Source organism: Mercenaria mercenaria, chromosome 9, assembly GCF_021730395.1.
Source record: "Mercenaria mercenaria strain notata chromosome 9, MADL_Memer_1, whole genome shotgun sequence".
NCBI lineage: Eukaryota > Metazoa > Mollusca > Bivalvia > Venerida > Veneridae > Mercenaria > Mercenaria mercenaria.
In genome coordinates this window covers 33,943,731-33,963,008 of record NC_069369.1, presented here as the reverse complement: position 1 = coordinate 33,963,008, position 19,278 = coordinate 33,943,731, and the positions used below count along the sequence as shown (strand labels likewise).

The window sequence follows — 19,278 nt, the reverse complement described above, 5'->3', positions numbered from 1 at the left end:
AGAGATCAGAAATCAGATACAGGCTTGTCCGGCTAACTTAGCCTAGCTCGTTGCGAATAGACAGCCTGGTTCTTTAACGTGCCCAGTGTATAGCACTGATACACGCAAGTCATGCTTAGCACGGCCGTCTTTCTGTCTGACATGTTTGTCTTTTTTGTGTAAACAATGGTATTTCGAAGTGCCTTTTTTACAAGTTAAAATATAACATCATGACATGTTGAGACTAAGAAAAAGATTCATGAGTTTAAGATCACGATCTCACTGTACAAGCGATCATTTTTAAATGATGATATTTAATGCCTTTGAACATGGTCTATAGCACACAGGGCACTTTTGCCTGCTGGTGGCAAATGATTTTACCTTTGCAACCAGTGCAGACCAAGATCAGCCTGCAATCTGTGCAGTCTGATCATGGTCTGCACTGTTTGCTATTCAGTTAGTAAATTTTCAGTGAACCCTTTAAATAATAAGTGGTATTGCCCAAACTGAATAATGGACCAGTCCATTTTAGAAATTTAGCAGGGTAAAGGTTAAGCAGTTAGCCTACTACTAGATCTAGTTAAACTACTAGCATGTTATGTTTCGAACTAGCCTACGACATATGAAGCTCCAATGTTTATGTTAGGAAATAAAGGTTTATTTGTGGTAACTTTACTATTTTCAAATTAAATCTACTTAAGAAATAATATATCTCATCGGTGATTTGTCGCTGAATAAATCACTGTTTGGAGTTCAGATGCGAAGGAATTATATCACGAGGGCGCAGCCCGAGTGATATAATGCTACGCATCTGAACGACAAACAATGATTTATTCAAGAGCAAATCACTAAATGAGATATATTAGTAATAGTTATAGTATGTGTGAGAGTGTGTTACCAGGATATATTAGAGCTAGGGGTACATCGAGGGTATTTTTCTCTGCACATATCGTCGAGGCCGTTAGGCCGAGACAGATATGTGAAGAGAAATATACCGAGATGTACCCCTAGCTCTGATATATCCTCGTAACACACGAGCATCACATATTATAACTGTTTTATCGCATAGTTCTATCATTTCAATTTATTTATTATTTTTCGTTTATAGATCTATCATTTAAATTAATTTTTATAATTATTTTTACACTTATGATTCCCTTTCTGCACCTCACTGACTGAAACCCAGAAACGTTCTGTTTTAGAAAATGTGTTCCCCAGGTAAAAGTATCCAACAGATTTCTACATTTGTATTTACTCTTTGCATTTCATTGGCCAAACGCTTATCTCGGAGTCTAATTTGCTTCAGCGCCCAAGTAATATTTTTCATTTCAGTGCGCTATCTCATGCTGTATAGCTACGTAAACGCGAACAAGCTATCAGAAATAAAACAACGTAAAAAAACAACAAAAACGGAGTATAAAAAATCAAAATATGTCGGATTCCGATTTAAAATTAGATGATGGACAGGACATATTTTTATCTCAGGTTCTTGACGAGATTGAAAGTATGCAAGAAGACGATATAGTGTTGTCGCAAGCTCTGGATTTATTTGAAAACAAGGAATCGTTTGACTTGTCAGATTCTCAGTTTAAAAATCTTGTAGAGGATTGTACCAGTGCAGACTTTTTCGGTAGTTTTACGTTGAAACTACCGACTGGAGAAAATTGTGAACTGTTAGGTGTGGATACACATTGTGAAAATCGCTTTGGAAAAACTACCAAAACTGAAGATTTTGACGCACTGACCAAGGACCAGAAATCGGGTAACACCGAGAGGAGTGCAAAGTGGGCCACCTCTGTATTTGAGGCTTGGAGATCCGTTCGGAAACTGGACGGAGAGGAAATTCCACCACTCGAGGAATGCGATATCAACACACACCTTTCACGGTAAGTCAAAAAGCACATGTACCTTTGTTTCAATTATAATGCAATCAAGATGTAGCATTGTGAATTATACAGGTTTGTTGAAGTGACGAGATCAGTTGCAAACGCTTTGAGATTTGGCTGCGACTGCATTCTATATAAATTGGAGCCTATTCACTGTAGACTGGATATTTCGAACTAGCCCAACAGTTTCTAGTTTTTGCTGAATGAACTCCAAATGTTGTTGAAAAATATATTTATGGTCACTAAAAATGGCATTCTTAGGATATATATTTCTAAATACAGTTTTATCTAACTCATCCTTAATAGAGCTTTGCTTGGCAAGATAGTTTTAAACTAGACAATTCTGAATAAAGGTATCCGATGGTGATTAAAATAGCTTTTAAGAATCACTTTTCATGTTTAATGGCGTAAAAATGTAGCTTTCCAATTATGAAAATAGGCAAAATTACGATTTCGAAAACTGGTACTTTTCAGAAAGTTTTCAACACTTTTGCATGGAAATGTACGTTGTTAGTCAAAATAAATCGACGGCAATGTCGATTTAGATTTGTAACTGGTAAAATCTTAGTGTGTGTGTTCGGATTTAACGTCTTTTTCAACAAGTTTTCAGTCATATAATTTATAAACAATGGTGTCTACTTGTAGCAGTGAGCACAATGCCACATTGATATATTGTGCAATTCTTTTTAGATTTTTGAATTCATGGAGAGTACAACATTAACTAGTATGTTTTTATACTTGCAGTTTTGTGGTAGAAGCAAGAAAGCAGGATGGTTCCCCCTACCCACCTGGATCGCTATATAATATTGCCTGTGGACTCTTGAGAAATCTCCGATCTTCTGGCATCTATGATAAAAACTTCTTGGATGAGACGAATGCACGATACGCGAGGTTCCGCGAGGTACTAGATGCTCAGATGAAAAAGCTGACAAAGGATGGGTTAGGTATTGGTCAGAGGGAGGCAAAACCAGTTTATGAACAAGATGAAAAGATTTTGTGGTCTAAAGGTGTATTTGGGAACAGTTCATCTGTTGCTCTTCAGCATACCATGTATTTCTATAACTGTAAATGTTTCGGATTAAGGGCTTTGGACGAACACCGAACATTAAACTGTAACCAATTTGCAATCGGGAGTGACGAAAATGGTCGTTACATAGAATTTAAAGGTACAAACAGTAAAACGTACAATGGAGGATTAAAACACAGGCGTATTGAAAGAAAAATTATAAGACATTATGATGAAAATAGTGGAATTGTTGACTTTTATGAGCAGTATCTGAATGCATTGGGGCTTTCGGGTCCATTTTATCGGCGGCCTTTAAACAAATCCGAGGGACACTTGCGTTACGGGGAACAAGTTGTTGGAATTAATAAGTTAAAAACTTTCATGAAAGACATTTGTTCGTCTGCAGGTTTAGAAGGTAGATACACAAACCATAGTGGTAAGAAAACGTGTGCCACAACACTCTACCAAGGAGGAATTCCCGAGGAAGAGATTATGAAACGAACTGGCCACAGATCCACTACCGGGGTTAGGAAATACCAAAAACCGTCTCCCGCAATGTTGAAAGAAATTTCAAACACACTAAATCCACCGCAGACGACAATCAAGGCACAGTGTGAAACGGTCAATGAGAAAAATGCTGAGAGTGTTCTAAAGGATAACGACGAGTCAGTGGATAATAAACGCAGTGATCCAAGTTTTAAGGGTTTATTTTCTGGAAATCACTCATTCTCTGGATGCACTTTTCAGTTTTAATATCGTACGAGAACTGTTGTAACAGTGTGTTGGAATTGTTGTTCATAATGATTATATAATTGACCTACCCGTAGCACATACATTATAGTGCCATAGCAGATACATTTTAGCAAAATAGCACATAACGGATACTTTTTTAGCGCTTTTCAGTTTTAAGAAACATTTAAGAAAACTTTGAATTTCATATTTCATGACAATCATGTATTTCTGATGTTCATTTAGAGATAATGATAAATATCGAATCTTCGAAATATTCTAGTTTATTTATTCTTTTACTTTATAGATGCAGGTATTTGTGATCACTCTATCTCCGTGAACAATAAATTTGAAATAAAATCATGTTTTCATTGGCAGGAAAAAGTAATACTCCCTCCATAGGACCTTGCCATTGTAAGAAAAAAAGTGTTGCGATAAATATATTCTTTCACTGTGAACTGTAAATTGGAGCTAAAATCATCTTTTCTTTGAAAGGAAAAAATTATACTCCCTTGATAGGACCTCAATAGAGAAAAAGTGTTCTGATATATATCAGAACAGTTTTACTGTGCTGATATATATCGGAACACTTTTTTTCTTATGAAACTCATAGAGAAAAAGTGTTCCGATATAGATCTATATCGGAACAGTTTTGTAAGATATCAGCACAGTTTTGTAGTAATAATGTGTGTTACTATGTATAACATGCTGCAAAGATCAAAGGAAAATTGCCGCACTATGCGATAATTTCGATTCTAACACGTTATCAAGTACTTTAAAGTACATCCTTGTCGGCATGCATTAAATATTTGTCCGTTATCAATCGGGTTCGTTTCCAGCGCGCCGCTACGCCGCTCGACGCTATGACGTAATAATTGTGACGTCAGAACAGTGAATTGTTGTTTAATAATTCACTGTTTCCAGCATTCTTTGTTTAATAGGAAAATGAATCGGATCGTGTTAGAATTTAACATTCATCACGTCATATTTGAATGTAATAATGTATTGTTATCTTAATATAGAAAATCAAGGAAAATCGATAGGTGTTTTTTTTTGTACTTTGTAGCTTATACCCATGTGTCTCTGTATTTCAGACAGGAAGGCTGGCAAGTTTACCTAATGTGGTGAGAATATTAAGATTATGTCCTAACCATTTAATTAATCAGATGAAAAGTTGTAATAACAGATATAGATTTGATATTCCTCATGTCGCAACAATTCTTACAGTGTTAAATATATGTGTCACAGAAATATTAATTATATTTATATGACGTTATATAAAATTCCAGTTAACAGTGTATACTACCCAGATCAAGTTCAACACAATATGTTCCTTGGCTAAAGTCAAAATTTAAAGAAAAATTATTTAGATTTATTTCTGATACCAGATTATAAATCGCTTATTGAACGTTTGGCCGAACTGTAAAAACCATGTTCGGGGGAAAGAAAGGTACGAAACCCGAAAAATAACCTGACATTGCTTAGATTAAGTTGCAGCTTTGCATCTTATCGATTTGTATTTTTTCATTTATTGCAGAGTCCATCCGTTGCAAAGTACAAAGAGTCAATGGTAAGAAAGTACAATTTATAGCTTCTATGCATGAGTTTGTAAAGTAACTGTTGTTTCTTGTAAAAGCCTAAATATAGATTATTTATCTATCAAAATAGGGTAAGGTCCGTCTTATTTTATTTTCAGAATAATTTGGGAAGCGCACTAAAGGATTTAGAGAAAGTAAAAAACGAAGTGCTTGTAAGTAAAAAATATATTTTTTTTACCGTCGATAAACTTGTATGTGAATAGTTTCCATTAATATCAACATCGTGTTCTTTTATCTGTTATATAAGGAAATGTGCTTCTATTGTTGAAATGGCAGAATTTATTAATTAAATCACAACTTCCCCGCTTACTTGTGTCAAAGTTTCGTTCATATTGCCGCAGTCCCGTTCACATGTGTCACAGCATCTCCGTTCACATGTGTCACAGCAACTAAGTTCACATGTTACATAACAGCCCTATTTACATGTTACACAACAGCTCCTTTAACATTTTTCGCAGCAGTCCCGTTCACATATGCCACAACAGACCCGTTTATATGTGGCACAGTAGCCTGTCTATGTGTGTCACAGCAGCCCCGTTTACATGTATCTCAGTTATGTTCACATGTGTCGCATCCTCGAGAAAAACTATAAAGTCATATTGTATGTGGTAATAGAGATCTGTGGAATAAGCTTGATGTAAACATATCATTATGTTAAAATGAATGAATAAACCTTTAAAATACCTAGACTGAACACAGAGCTTATTGATTATAACTAAACAATGATAATGCACCTGCATAAGGTGTTTTGGTAAATCAAATATTTGAGAAAAATCTGAAATTAGACTCGTGCTTGTCTTCCAGTCGATGATAGCATTGGTAATAATACTGTTTCTTCCAAATGTGGAGCAAACTGATAAATCTTTTTTTCTCTTCAGCAATGGAAAAGCGAATTCAGACTAAGTCTGACGACAGTTAGTAACAACATTGGGTCAAAGACGAAGGAGGTAGCTTTTATTTCAATTATCAACTGTTGTGCAAAGTAAAGAACTACATATCTATTTGCATTTTTATCTTCCATTCAGCGACTTGTATCTGCGCCGCGTGAGCGTATAAGAATCTTCCACTGGTTGAAGGTGCGGACTGATATATCTGGCTCGAGGGTAACCGAGTTACCGCAAAACAGTTGCCCGAGTCAGATACCCATCCGCACCTTCAACTAGTGATAGGTTCGTTTTCTTGCATGCCGTATTCTTCAATAAATAGAAAATATAAAATTAAAACAAATGCTGTTTATAAGCCCCATTTTATCATAGTATGGTATGAATTTACGCGTTCATATTCAATTATAAATTTTAGCACGTTAGACATATTACACCCCAGGGTGTAAGATGACTTTTCCAGCAACGGCAAAACACGAGCAAGTCCAGTCCAGCTTGCAAGAAGAAAATGTAATACATATAAATTGCATTGCTGATGATGTAGCAACTTCGGTACATAGTTCCATGTTAGAAGCTATTAACAGATAAAAGTGTTATCCGAAGGAAATTTGACGCCCATCATAAACGCTTGACGAACTGTTTCTGTATCAATGAAGTCATACCCGGCTGTATTGCTTTTAAATAAATAGACTGATTCTAACTGTCTTATTCATTGAAAAATATATTATACCTTGTACCCAATCCGGTTCGTCCAACACCTTTTTATGAAATGGGTAGCTTCCAAATTTTAAAGCACTATTTTACAAGACAATAATGAATAGCATAATACTAGCAATATTGGTAAAAAATGATATAAAATGGCAATATTATATCTTCTTCTTTAGAATACACACATCCTTTTTGTTTTAGCAGTTATTTAAAAGAAACAACCATTTCCTTATATCGAATCTCTGTTTGATGAAAATGTAAAGGCATGTTTTAATTCTCTCTTTTCATAACAACTATCTAAGTTATGTAAATGTATGTTAAATTGATATCTTAATTACATAATAATATTTAAGGGTTTAATAAATGATCAACAGGATGTACCATGATATTCTGCTGCATTTCAGGTGACTGACGAATTCAAAAAGGAAATTTTACAAATAGCTAATGACTACGTCAAGAATACAAAGGACGCGGTAAGAATGGATGTTATTGGGTTTTTTTTGTAAGATTGCATTTTGTGCATTGTGATAGAATCGTTATAACACTTTACGTGCTAAATATGTTCAGTGATTATATGTGTGCTGCACGGACTAAATACATACAATGTATATTCTGTTTACAGATCCGAAACAAAGTTGGGAAGTGTACACCTCTATGGAACCTGTATGATTCAATTGTAGTCGTTTCTGTGTGTAAATATATTGTTGACGCATTCGTAAGTACCCGTATAATTAAACTTACGGCTGGTTTGCTATTTGCTTTTTGAAAATATCAAATAATCTCACATTCGCATGTAAAATAGTAGCCATTTAAGCCGTTTGATATTATTTTTAGTAATGACAGCTTGTAATGTCAATATAAATGATAGCGTGTAATGTCAGCTTTTGTGTCATTTTGTAATTATATCAACTTAAATATCAAGTTTTAATGTCAACTTGTAATGTCAGCTTGCAGTATCAGTTTTAAATGTCATCTTGCAGTGTCAGCTTGTAATGTCAACTTGTAATATCAACTTGCTATATCAGCTTCAAATGTCATCGTGCAGTGTCAGCTTGTAATGTCAACTTGTAATGATGTCATTTTATCATGTCAATTTGTAATGTCAGCCTGTAATATTATCTTGTAAAATATGTTATCCAATTACTACTTGAATTATGCATGTCGGAAGAATAATTGCTGTAGCAGAATATGTCGTTTGAGAACTGTCCAACACTTTCTGAAATATATGCTTAATAATTTAAGACACTGAACAGTACATCATACGTCATGAATTATTGTTAAGTGTTATCAATTTATATTCAATGTGATATGTCCTGTTGGAATTTTGAACAATCTAAGAAGTGCTCAAACTGAAAGAAAAGGTAAAAAGTGTCCAAAATTTGCTCCTCCTGTATCAAATTGAAATTATTTCATATTGTAAGGTTGTTAAAACTTAAAACAACAAAGATATATTTATATCTTAGTGTTATTATATTTTCTGCTCATTTGGGACCGTGGTTTCCACTCGGTATGATAGAATTCCATACCGCTTAAGCCATTGCTAGGGAACTTTAGAGATGATGCATATTTCATAACCTCTCATGGACAGACTCAACCAAACAGTCTGCTATAAGTTTGCTTGGTTTCGTTTCATGCTTCGAAAAGAACTTTTTATAGATATTTATAAACCTGTATTGATCCAAAAATATATCCTTAATCATAATGCCTTTAAAAGTACCTTTAAGGTATTTGTGAATTCTTATAAACCGGATTTCGTATGCAGCTCTTGAAAGACTTTTTTAACCTTCATTTGATATTCTTACTTCTAACAAGTTGACGCGTCAAGCACTACGTCAAAACAACACTGCGTTATTCCCATTGATAGGTAACAATCTAAAGAAACGTGTTATATCTTGCCATCAAACACACACGAATGCCTTTAAAAGAAAGAGTTCATTTTTGCATCCTTTTCTGGACAGCACGGCTTTTCAACTTGCTGAACCCAAACAAATCTGCGCAAAGAAATCAATTTATGCCACCCAAAGTTAACTTTAGCCTGTTGGCGGCAAGTGATTTTATACCTTTGCGACCAGTGCAGACCAAGATCAGCCTACACACCCCTTTGAATAATAAGTGGTGCTGCCCAAATTGAATGATGGACAGGTCCATTTTAGAAGTTTAGCAGGGTGAAGGTTAAGTGTTATGCTGTAGGTCAATACGGAGATAACAGCAGAACTTTTTTTATGTCACGCTCTACTTTTCAGAATGGATTCTGGTTTTCCATTGGATGGTGTCTATTCTTTTTCGTTCCAAGCATAATATTTTCTGTGAAACTTGCCAAGCACTACCGTACAATGAACAGTGATGAAGAATCTAATGCGTGAGTATATAAGAATTATGTCCAGACATTTGTTGCTAAGGTGTAAGCTTTATTTAAACTTTTCCACAGTGCATCACTGTGTGCCTTCTTTATTTGTTCGTTTTGTCCTAGTGCGTTTGCTTTGTGTGTGAGTGTGAGTGTGTGTGTATGCGTGTGAGTGTACGTGTTTGTATGCGTGTGTATGCATGTGTGTGTGTGCACATCTGTGTGCTGTGAGTTTCGTTTTGGGGAGGGCTGCGTTTTTGGAATGTAGCATTCCCTGTTTTATATTTATCCTTGTTTTTTTTGCTCTCAATTTTTGCTTAATTTCATATATAGCATGCCTTTCCTATTTAATGCTTACTGGTGTAGTTATAAGAAAAGTGTGCTTAAAAATGGGCATTCGTAGCCGAGTGGTGGTAAACTAGCGTACATCGAATCACTTGCCGCACACCGCCATAGGTTCGAAACTTTGCTCGAGGTGTAGAATTTTCTCAAGTGTGAAAGCTATCCAACTGGCTTACGAAAACTCGCTGGTTCTACCCAGGTACCCGACCATTTCTAAAATAATGCCTAGAGGGTCACCTGGGGTCTTCCTTTATCGTTAAAGCTGGAACTCTCCATATGACCAATTATCGTGCCGGCGTGACTTTAACCAAAAACAAAAACAAAACAAGAGGGCCAAGATGGCCCTAGGTCGCTCACCTAAGAAACACACCATAACAGTGTAAAACATGTTTGACCTAGTGATTTCATGGAAACAAATATTCTGACCAATTTTCATTAAGATTGGACCAAAAAATTGGTCTCTTGCGATAAAACAAGCATTTTCTTAGATATGACCTAGTTTTTGACCCTAGATGACCCATGTTCAAACTCGACCTAGATTTTATCAAGGCAATCATTCTGACCAAAATTCATGAAGATCAATTGAAAAATACAGCCTCTATCACATACACAAGTTTTTTCTTTGATTTGACCAAGTGACCTAGTTTTTGACCTCAGATGACCCATATTCAAATTCGACCTATATTTCATTAAGGCAATCATCCTGACCAAATTTCATAAAAATCAATTGAAAAAAAAACAGTCTCTATCGCATACACAAGATTTTTCTTTAATTTGACCTAGTGACCTAGTTTTTGACCTCAGATAACGCATATTCAAACTCGAACTAGATTTCATCAAAGCAATCACTCTGGCCAAATTTCATGAAGATCAATTGAAAACTACATCCTCTATTGCATACACAATGTTTTTCTTCGATTTGACCTAGTGACCTAGTTTTTGATCCCAGATGACCCACTTTCGAACTCGGCCTAGATTTCATCAAGGTTATCATTCTGACCAAAATTCATGAAGATCAATTGAAAAATACCGCCTCTATTGCAAACACAATGTTTTTCTTTGATTTGACCTAGTGACCTAGATTTTGATCCGAGATGACCCATTTTCGAACTCGGCTTAGATTTCATCAAGGCAATCATTCTGACCAATATTCATGAAGATCAATTGAAAAATACAGCCTCTATCGCATACACAATGTTTTTCTTTGATTTGACCTAGTGACCTAGTTTTCAATCCGAAATGACCCATTTTTGAACTCGGCCTAGATTTTATCAAGATTATCATTCTGACCAATATTCATGAAGAAAAATTGAAAAATACAGCCTCTATCGCATACACAAGGTTTTTCTTTGATTTGACCTAGTGACCTAGTTTTTGACCCGAGATGACCCATTTTTTGAACTCGGCCTAGATTTTATCAAGATTATCATTCTGACCAATATTCATGAAGATCATTGAAAAATACAGCCTCTATCGCATACACAAGGTTTTTCTTTGATTTGACCTAGTGACCTAGTTTTTGATCCGAGATGACCCATTTTCGAACTCGGCCTAGATTTCATAAAGGTTATCATTCTGACCAATATTCATGAAGATTAATTGAAAAATACAGCCTCTATCGCATACACAAGGTTTTTCTTTGATTTAACCTAGTGACCTAGTTTTTGACCCGAGATGACCCATTTTCGAACTCGGCCTAAATTTTATCAAGGCAATCATTCTTACCAATATTCATGAAGATCGATTGAAAAATACAGCCTCTATCGCATACACAAGGTTTTTCTTTGATTTGACCTAGTGACCTAGTTTTTGACCCTAGATGACCCATTTTCGAACTCGTCATAGATTTCATCAAGGTTATCATTCTGACCAATATTCATGAAGATTAATTGAAAAATACCCCTCATCGATGTGGGTTCGAAACCTCATTTGGGGCGTAGAATTCTTCACGTGAGGAAGCCATCCAGCTGGATTACGGAAGGTCGGTGGTTCTACCCGGGTGCCCGCTCGTGATGAAATATGCACGGAGGGGCACCTGGGGTCTTCCTCCACCATTAAAGCTGGAAAGTCGCCATATGACCTAAGATTGTGTCGGTGCGACAATAAACCCAACAAAATAAATAAATAAATAATTGAAAAATACAGCCTCTATTGCATACACAAGCTAAATGTTGACAGACGACAGACGACGGACGCCGGACATCGAGCGATCAGAAAAACACCTGAGCATTGCTCAGGTGAGCTAAAAACGAATTGTGGAGCATTCCTTTATTTATCGGTTCAGTTCGAGTTTAAATTTGTGAAATGTTTATAAACAAAGCTAATGGTTGCTTTGTCGTTTTGTTTACTATTCTAGGCAAACCGCAAGAATATTTTTTTAATCTTCTTTTACAGAACAAAAGGGGAGACAAACCACGCCTACGATTCGAGCTCTAATGACCATTTTAGAAGGTGTGTATTCTTAGTCTACAGCCGCCATAAAGGTTCTAAATTAGATCTCTCTTCCTCGTAAAATAGGTTACATACATTTTAAAAGTAGCCACACAGAGCATTTTCTGTCATTATTTTTACATGTCACATACTACCAAATTTATAAAACACTTTATTAACATCTTTTAGTCGGAATCAAAATAGTACGTATACATATTCATGACAAATCGAATCTATTGTAAACCAGGTGGACCAGGTAGAGCAAACTGTGACTCTATGCTGGTCATGAGCTGCAGGTGGTGTGAAATTAACTGCCTAAGAACAACAAAAAACACTAATATTTTTTTTTGGTGATTTTCTGAAGTTAACATACAGATACATCGCGGACTTTAGGTCCTCAGCAGAGTGAAAATATACAGGAATTAGATTTTGCCAGTCTGGCTCAGAAAAGGTTACACAGTAAAATGAAAAGGATGAGATGTTAGTGTATATGTCAGGAATTTATGCAAGTATGCGAACACAGAAGTATTTGATAATTTAAAGTTCTACAATAGTATGTAATTCATGTCTTTTATTCAACCGTAATTTCCTGTAATAAATAAATAATGTAAAATTAATGTTATATATTATGACTTTTTCAGTAACAAAGTTGGACACAAGGACATACCAGACAGCCAGTACTAGAATCGATGAAAAGGATAAATGTGCATTCTAACAAGATTTTAATGTCTACGGTTTTCTTCTCTGTTTGTTGCAATCTGTCGTAGTTTTTTTTTTTTTTTCAATGTCTCCCAATAGGAAGATGAAATGCAAGTTTCGCTCAAAGGAAATACCGAAGAAGTACTATTATAGGGTAAAAAATAACTGTGATAATGTCATGACTTGTACCGTACAATTTACAGACTCCAGACAGACCGGTTAACTAAATTGAACGAAAATCATAAATGTGCATATTGTAACTAGGTGATATAACGCTAACCTTTATCAGTTTTTATGCATTGTAACTAATGCATCGGATCATGCAAAAATTATGCATATTTTTTGCAGTTGCTCCTACAATTGATAATCACTTTCGGCATGCGCAGAAACCGCCAAGTCTGCAATGAGTTACAGCGAAAAAATAATCGTGTTTATTTTTTCATATCTGTGTTATCGTACATTTAGCGTCCAGAAAGAAGGTTATAACAGAGTCCAAAGACGCTTTCTTCGTAGTTTGATTTGTACTCACAGCAGATTTGATGTACAGCACGTTTTATCAAAGTTTACATTGACGTACATGTTTCTTATATATTGCTTGAGGTTTTATTTTTATTGAAGAGTTGCCTGCAGATCTATCACTATTACACCGTCATACACATACCACGTGCGTCTTTACTGTTTATGTAACAATTTGTTTGTTTACACATAATATGTTTTGCGTACATTTTTTGCTAACCAGAGCACAAAATACTAAATGTGAACTATTGTGACCACACACAGTCCATCGCCCATCCGTCCTTTTAACCTACATGATTTTCATTGAATGATCCTCTACCAAATTTGTAAGAATCTATTCCTTAACCGCTAGTGCAACTTTAACTAATTTAATAGAAATTATGTCTCCCCCCCCCCTCACCTCTGGGGGAGACATATTGTTTTTGCCCTGTCCGTCCGTACGTCACACTTCATTTCCGATCAATAACTGGAGAACCATTTGATCTAGAACCTTCAAACTTCATAGGGTTGTAGGGCTGCTGGAGTAGACGACTCCTATTGTTTTTGGGTCACTCCGTCAAAGGTCAAGGTCACAGGGGCCTGAACATTGAAAACAATTTCCGATCAATAACTTGAGTACCACTTGACTCAGAATGTTAAACTTTCGTAGGATGATTGATCATGCAGAGTGGATTACTCCTATTGATTTTGGGGTCACTCTGTTAAAGGTCAAGGTCACAGGGGTCTGAACATCGAAAACCGTTGCCGGTCAGTAACTTGAGAACCACTCGACCCAAAATGTTAAAACTTAATAGGATGATTGGTCATGCAGAGTAGATGACCCCTATTGACTTTGGGGTCACTCTTTTAAAGGTCAAGAAGGTCACAGGGGCCTGAACATTGAAAACCATTTCCGATCAATAACTAGAGAACCACTTGACCTAGAATGTTGAAACTTCATAGGATGATTGGTCATGTAGAGTAGATGACCCCTATTGTTTTTGGGATCACTCCATTAAAGGTCAAGGTCACAGGGGCCTGAACATTGATAACCATTTCCGATCAATAACTTGAGAACCTCTTGATCCAGAATGTTGAAACTTCATAGGATGATTGAACATGCAGAGTAGATGATCCCTATCGATTTTGGGGTCACTCTGTTAAAGGTCAAGGACACAGGAGCCAGAACATGGAAAACAATTTTCGATCAATAACTTGAGAACCACTTGACCCAGAATGTTGAAACTTCATAGGATGATTACACATGCAGAGTAGATGGCCCCTATTGATTTTTGGGTCAGTCTATTAAAGGTCAAGGTCACAGGGGCCTGGTCATAGAAAATCATTTCCGGAAAATAACTTGAGAACCACTTGACCTAGAATAATGAAACTTAATAGGATGATTGGACATGCAGAGTATATGACCCCTATTTTTTGGGGGTCACTTGATCAAAGGTCAAGGTCACAGGAGCCTGAACAGTGACTTGAGAACCACTAGGCCAAGAGTGTTGAAACTTAGCGGGATAACTGGACATGCCAAGTAGATGATCCCTATTGCAGCCAACCATCAGTGTCTCTTTGACTTTCGCTCCTGACCCCTATTGACTTCCTACTTTGCATTTGGGGAGACATGCGCTTTTTTACAAAAGCAATTTCTAGTTGTCTTTATGTGCTCCTTTAACTAGGTTATACCTTCTTCCGAATGTGTTTAAAACGTTAAAACAGAAACATTGGACCGATAAAACTTGTTTCACACTAAAAGATCCTTTGATGATCTGGCAAATTAGTTGTCACTTATGTATGTATGTGGTTGAATCTTTAATTAGAAACTGGGTTTCCATTTTAAAACGTTGAAACAAATGTTCTTTGGGTTGTCACAGGTTCGATATTGAAATAATTCGAAGAAATGTTCTTTAAATGAGCCGCGCCATGAGAAAACCAACATAATGGGTTTGCGACCAGCATGGATCCAGACCAGCCTGCGCATCCGCGCAGTCTGGTCAGGATCCATGCTGTTCGCTAACAGTTTCTCCAATTCCAGTAGGCTTTAAAAGCGAACAGCATGGATCGATGCTGGTCGCAAACCCACTATGTTGGTTTTCTCACGGCACGGCTCAAATGTCCCTCTACAAATACAGAACAATTTAAAACCCTGGCCACTGGAGTAGTTGTCATTTCTCACTACATGGTGGACATATGAAAAATAATTTCCTCGCCTAATTTGTATGCAATTTAACATGAATGCGTTTTTTTCCTTTTAGTTATCTTCTTCGAAGATTATTTACATTAATCCGTTTTGAGTGCCAGTTTTCCCATATACATTTATATATATATATATAAAGTATTGCCGCCAGAGGTCTTGATCACTTTACCCTACATTTATGTAGTGAAAAATATTAAAAATTGTTTTCGCAATTTGACGATAATTTTACACAAAGTTTTTTTGGGGCGAAGTCGTTCCAATTAATATTCTGATGTGTCAGAAAAAACTTGGCTACTTCTAAAACTTCCCATACAGCATCGTCTGAACTGTTGGTCTGACTTTGAAATAATTTCACTAAAATGTTCTTTAAGTAACTTTGTATGAGAATACTTAAATTGTTAAAATACATCTTTACTTTGCAGGGTGATGGTTGAATGAAAAACTATGAAAATCTTCTCCAGTGAATCTGCTTGCCAGTTTTCAAAATAATTTGGCAGAAATATTTCTATCATCCTAAAAGCTACCAGGTTTTTGAAAATGATTTCACAGAAATATTCTTTGGGTGACCCTCTATGAACCCTTTAATATGAAAGTATTCAAAATGTTTACTGTTGCTTTTGATTTCTAAATTTACATTTGCATTTGATAGATAATGGAATATTTCAACAATATGGACCAACTGGCAAGTTCTGAAACAGTGTGTAACTGCAAAATCTCGTGTTTTTTTGTTTTTTTTTTAAGATAAATTCAAAAGTAATCAAAATATTTTTTTTTTAATTTAAGAAAGATCTAAGTACCACCATTGTCCATTGTGGTTCTTAAGAATCATGTCTTATAATTCATGACAATCAAGGAAACCCCTGTTATGGAAAATGTGCATAAAATAGTAATTAGTGTTACAACATTGTCACCATATTTAGCAGTGTGAAAAATAGCGAGGCGTTTGTTATGTTTTTTAGTATAGTTTTGAGGCTAGTTAGAAAATTGTTATATTTGATTGTATATTAAATGCTTTATTTAAACAGTTCTATCACATCTGCCACATTTTGATCACCGTGACAGTTCTATCACACATGTTGCTTTTTTGTGTACTGTAGTTGGCAAAATATACTTCTCTTTGCACATTTTTGAGATTTTAGACGTCCGTCCATTTTGTATTATTTTTTTTATACAGAATACTTGATGCACTAAATACAAATATGAAACAATTCAGTCTGCTTTGTATTTTCTTTTACAATTTGAAGGATAAAAGTGTACTAAATATAGACAGTCAAACAACTTGACGTTATTGCAATAACTGCTAAGCAGTTCAGGCCCCAATTTCACGAAATCTTGTTTTTGCCCTTTATGCATCCTCAATGCTGACTTTTTTCATCTATATCAGAAGCGCACATGACTCTTTCATAGATCAAAACACAACAATTCTGAATTTTACAGAAAACGAAGTAAAGAAATAAGAAATATACTTAAGCACGTTACATCGTGCTTAAATAGAAATATCATATATGCGTGACTGATATAAATCCTGTAGACAAGTACTTTTAGCCATAGAATGATTCAGCTAAAAACAATATTATACAAAAAAGTCAACACTAAATGACAATAACTTAAGCAAAAGTACGATTTAAAAAAATAACAGACTAAATTAAGTCATTTCTTATGTTTTTTTCGTGAAATTGGGACATCCATTCGTACAATTTGAAGCAGCCAGCCAAGGGAGCAAAACAATTCAGCTGGTTATAGCAAGTAGCTGCTTAAGACAAGTTGAAATTAAAACAAAAAAGCTGTCTGTCTGCTCTAGGCAAATGTCTACATAATACAGGTGTCCACTAAGACAGGTTCAACTGTATGCCTATAAGCTTACCCTGTTTACTCATTCCATTCTTCGTTTCTCGTCCTTTTTTCAGTTTTAGTAACAAGTGGGGTATGTTTATTCTGTTTTGAAAACGATTCAAAAACCACGATGCAGTCTGATCTCACCATTGTTTGCGTTCAGATTCATAAGTTTGCATCCTACCATATAGATTAAAATGAAACTTAGCAGCCTTTCAAACGCTGAAAAAATAAAAAGGCCACTTTTGAAATATTGGTCGGGCCACTGAGAAATATTTGCCGGCAAAATTCGAAATACTGGCCGGCCAAATTCGAAATATTGGCTGAGCAACTGTGAAGTATTGACCGGGCAAATTTGAAATATTGGTAAGGTCACCGAGAAATATCCGTCGGGCGGATTTATATATTAATAAAGACAGTTTTGAATTATTAGTCGCCGGGCAAATTAAAAAAATTGGTCCGGCAAATTCGAAATATTGGTCGAGCAGTTTGAAATTCTGATCAGGACACTTTGAAATATTGAAAAGGCAATTGTTAAATATTGCTCGGACAACTTCGAAATATTGGTCATGCAACATTGAAATTTAACAACAAGGAATGTTTTGAAAACTGTAAAGAGTGATTTTAGGGAAGTCTATTGAAACAAACTGTAGTGGTGAGACAACTTTGACCTCTTACAATGGGGCAAGTAGAGTCAGTCGCTGAAAGAAGCAGGAATAAGAAGAAAGATTAAAACTCAAATATTGCTTTGGTAATTACCGGCGCAAGATAAATATTTTTTCAGGATAATAACATGCGCAGGGCGTGTAAGGATTAGTTTTAGATTGATTGGGACAATTCAGTTTGTCCTATAATATTGTTACGACTCGGGGGTGTTGTGGAAAAGGGTATACAAGGCGTACTGAAGAACTCTGGGTAAACTTTACCAAAGTAGTCGAAAAGGCTAATAAGTTTACAGCCTTAATTCAGTGTACCTTAAAACTAACTAAACCAGAGAAAATATAAGACACAGGATAACAGTTAAAAAGTTTAGTAATGTTAATAAATCATACTCCAGAAAATACCGGTAAAGTCAACACATCAAACAAATGCATCTCACTGATACCAAGACTTAGTGTAATCACAAATTTCTTTCTGTATTCATCTATCGGTGGTTAAAATCTGTCAGTATAAGCACAAACTTATCAAATAGGTTAATCTATTTATCACTGATCCGGCGTTCCATACCTTGTAAATAATGACGCAGATAAAGCACTGACTGCAGGAAGAAATTGCTTGCGAAAATGTTACTAAATAATGTTTCAAAAGGGCTTTTATAGACCTATAGCTTTAAGTACTATAAATTCTGATTACAGAGTAACTTTCTTACATCTATGAACAGCATAGTGTTCATTTTAGTGAAAATTTATTAAAACAAGCCAAACGTGGCTTCAGGTATGAAAGCATGCTGATGGCCAAAATCGGGCCCTTTTATGGTTTTTTGGAGAAAATGACCCCAAAAAAGTTACAAAAAACATCAAAAACAGTCAAAATGGGTTATTTTGGGTAAATTGACTAAATGGTTAGTGACCGACGTGACCTAAAATCTTAAACTCTGTGCTGAACAGTGCCGTATCATATAAGTGGCGATTTTATGAAATGTAAAGATGAAAAGAACATCAAAATTTGCACCATTGGGTTAACTCCAAAGTTACAACGATATGAATTTTACTTAGCAACGGAAGTAAACAATCCCAGAATGCACAGCAAACAAAAGCATATCCTGTTTGAAAAATATGACAACTCCCGAGAGAATAATGTTAAGGACTAAGCATTTTTAATCCCCCGCCGTGGCGGAGGGATTATAGGAATGGTCTGCGTCCGTCCTTCCGTCCGTCCGTCCGTCCGTCCTTCCGTCCGTAACAAAATCGTGTTCGGTCCATATCTCCTACACCCCTTGAAGAATTTTCATGAAACTTGGGTCAAATGATCACCTCATCAAGACGATGTGCAGAACCCATGAGTCAGCCTTGTCGGTTCAAGGTCAAGGTCACAACTCAAGGTCAACGGTTTGAGCCTGCCATTTTGTGTCCGCTCTATATCTCCTAAACCCCTTGAAGGAATTTTTTAAAACTTGGGTCAAATGATCACCTCATCAAGACGATG

General features: G+C 35.8%; 1 protein-coding gene across 1 annotated transcript in view; it reads left to right on the top strand.

Moving 5' to 3' along the window:
* Window positions 1-16,512, top strand: part of LOC123547876 (prominin-1-like) — a 48,723-nt gene extending 32,211 nt beyond the window's left edge. The window contains exons 17-26 of the mRNA XM_053551182.1: window positions 4,695-4,724; window positions 5,138-5,170; window positions 5,297-5,350; window positions 6,077-6,145; window positions 7,192-7,260; window positions 7,410-7,502; window positions 9,031-9,146; window positions 11,868-11,924; window positions 12,545-12,756; window positions 13,017-16,512. Of these exons, the coding sequence (XP_053407157.1) occupies window positions 4,695-4,724; window positions 5,138-5,170; window positions 5,297-5,350; window positions 6,077-6,145; window positions 7,192-7,260; window positions 7,410-7,502; window positions 9,031-9,146; window positions 11,868-11,924; window positions 12,545-12,587 (564 nt within the window). The 3' untranslated portion in view covers window positions 12,588-12,756; window positions 13,017-16,512. The remainder of the gene's footprint in view (window positions 1-4,694; window positions 4,725-5,137; window positions 5,171-5,296; window positions 5,351-6,076; window positions 6,146-7,191; window positions 7,261-7,409; window positions 7,503-9,030; window positions 9,147-11,867; window positions 11,925-12,544; window positions 12,757-13,016) is intronic.
* Window positions 16,513-19,278: the final 2,766 nt, after the last annotated feature.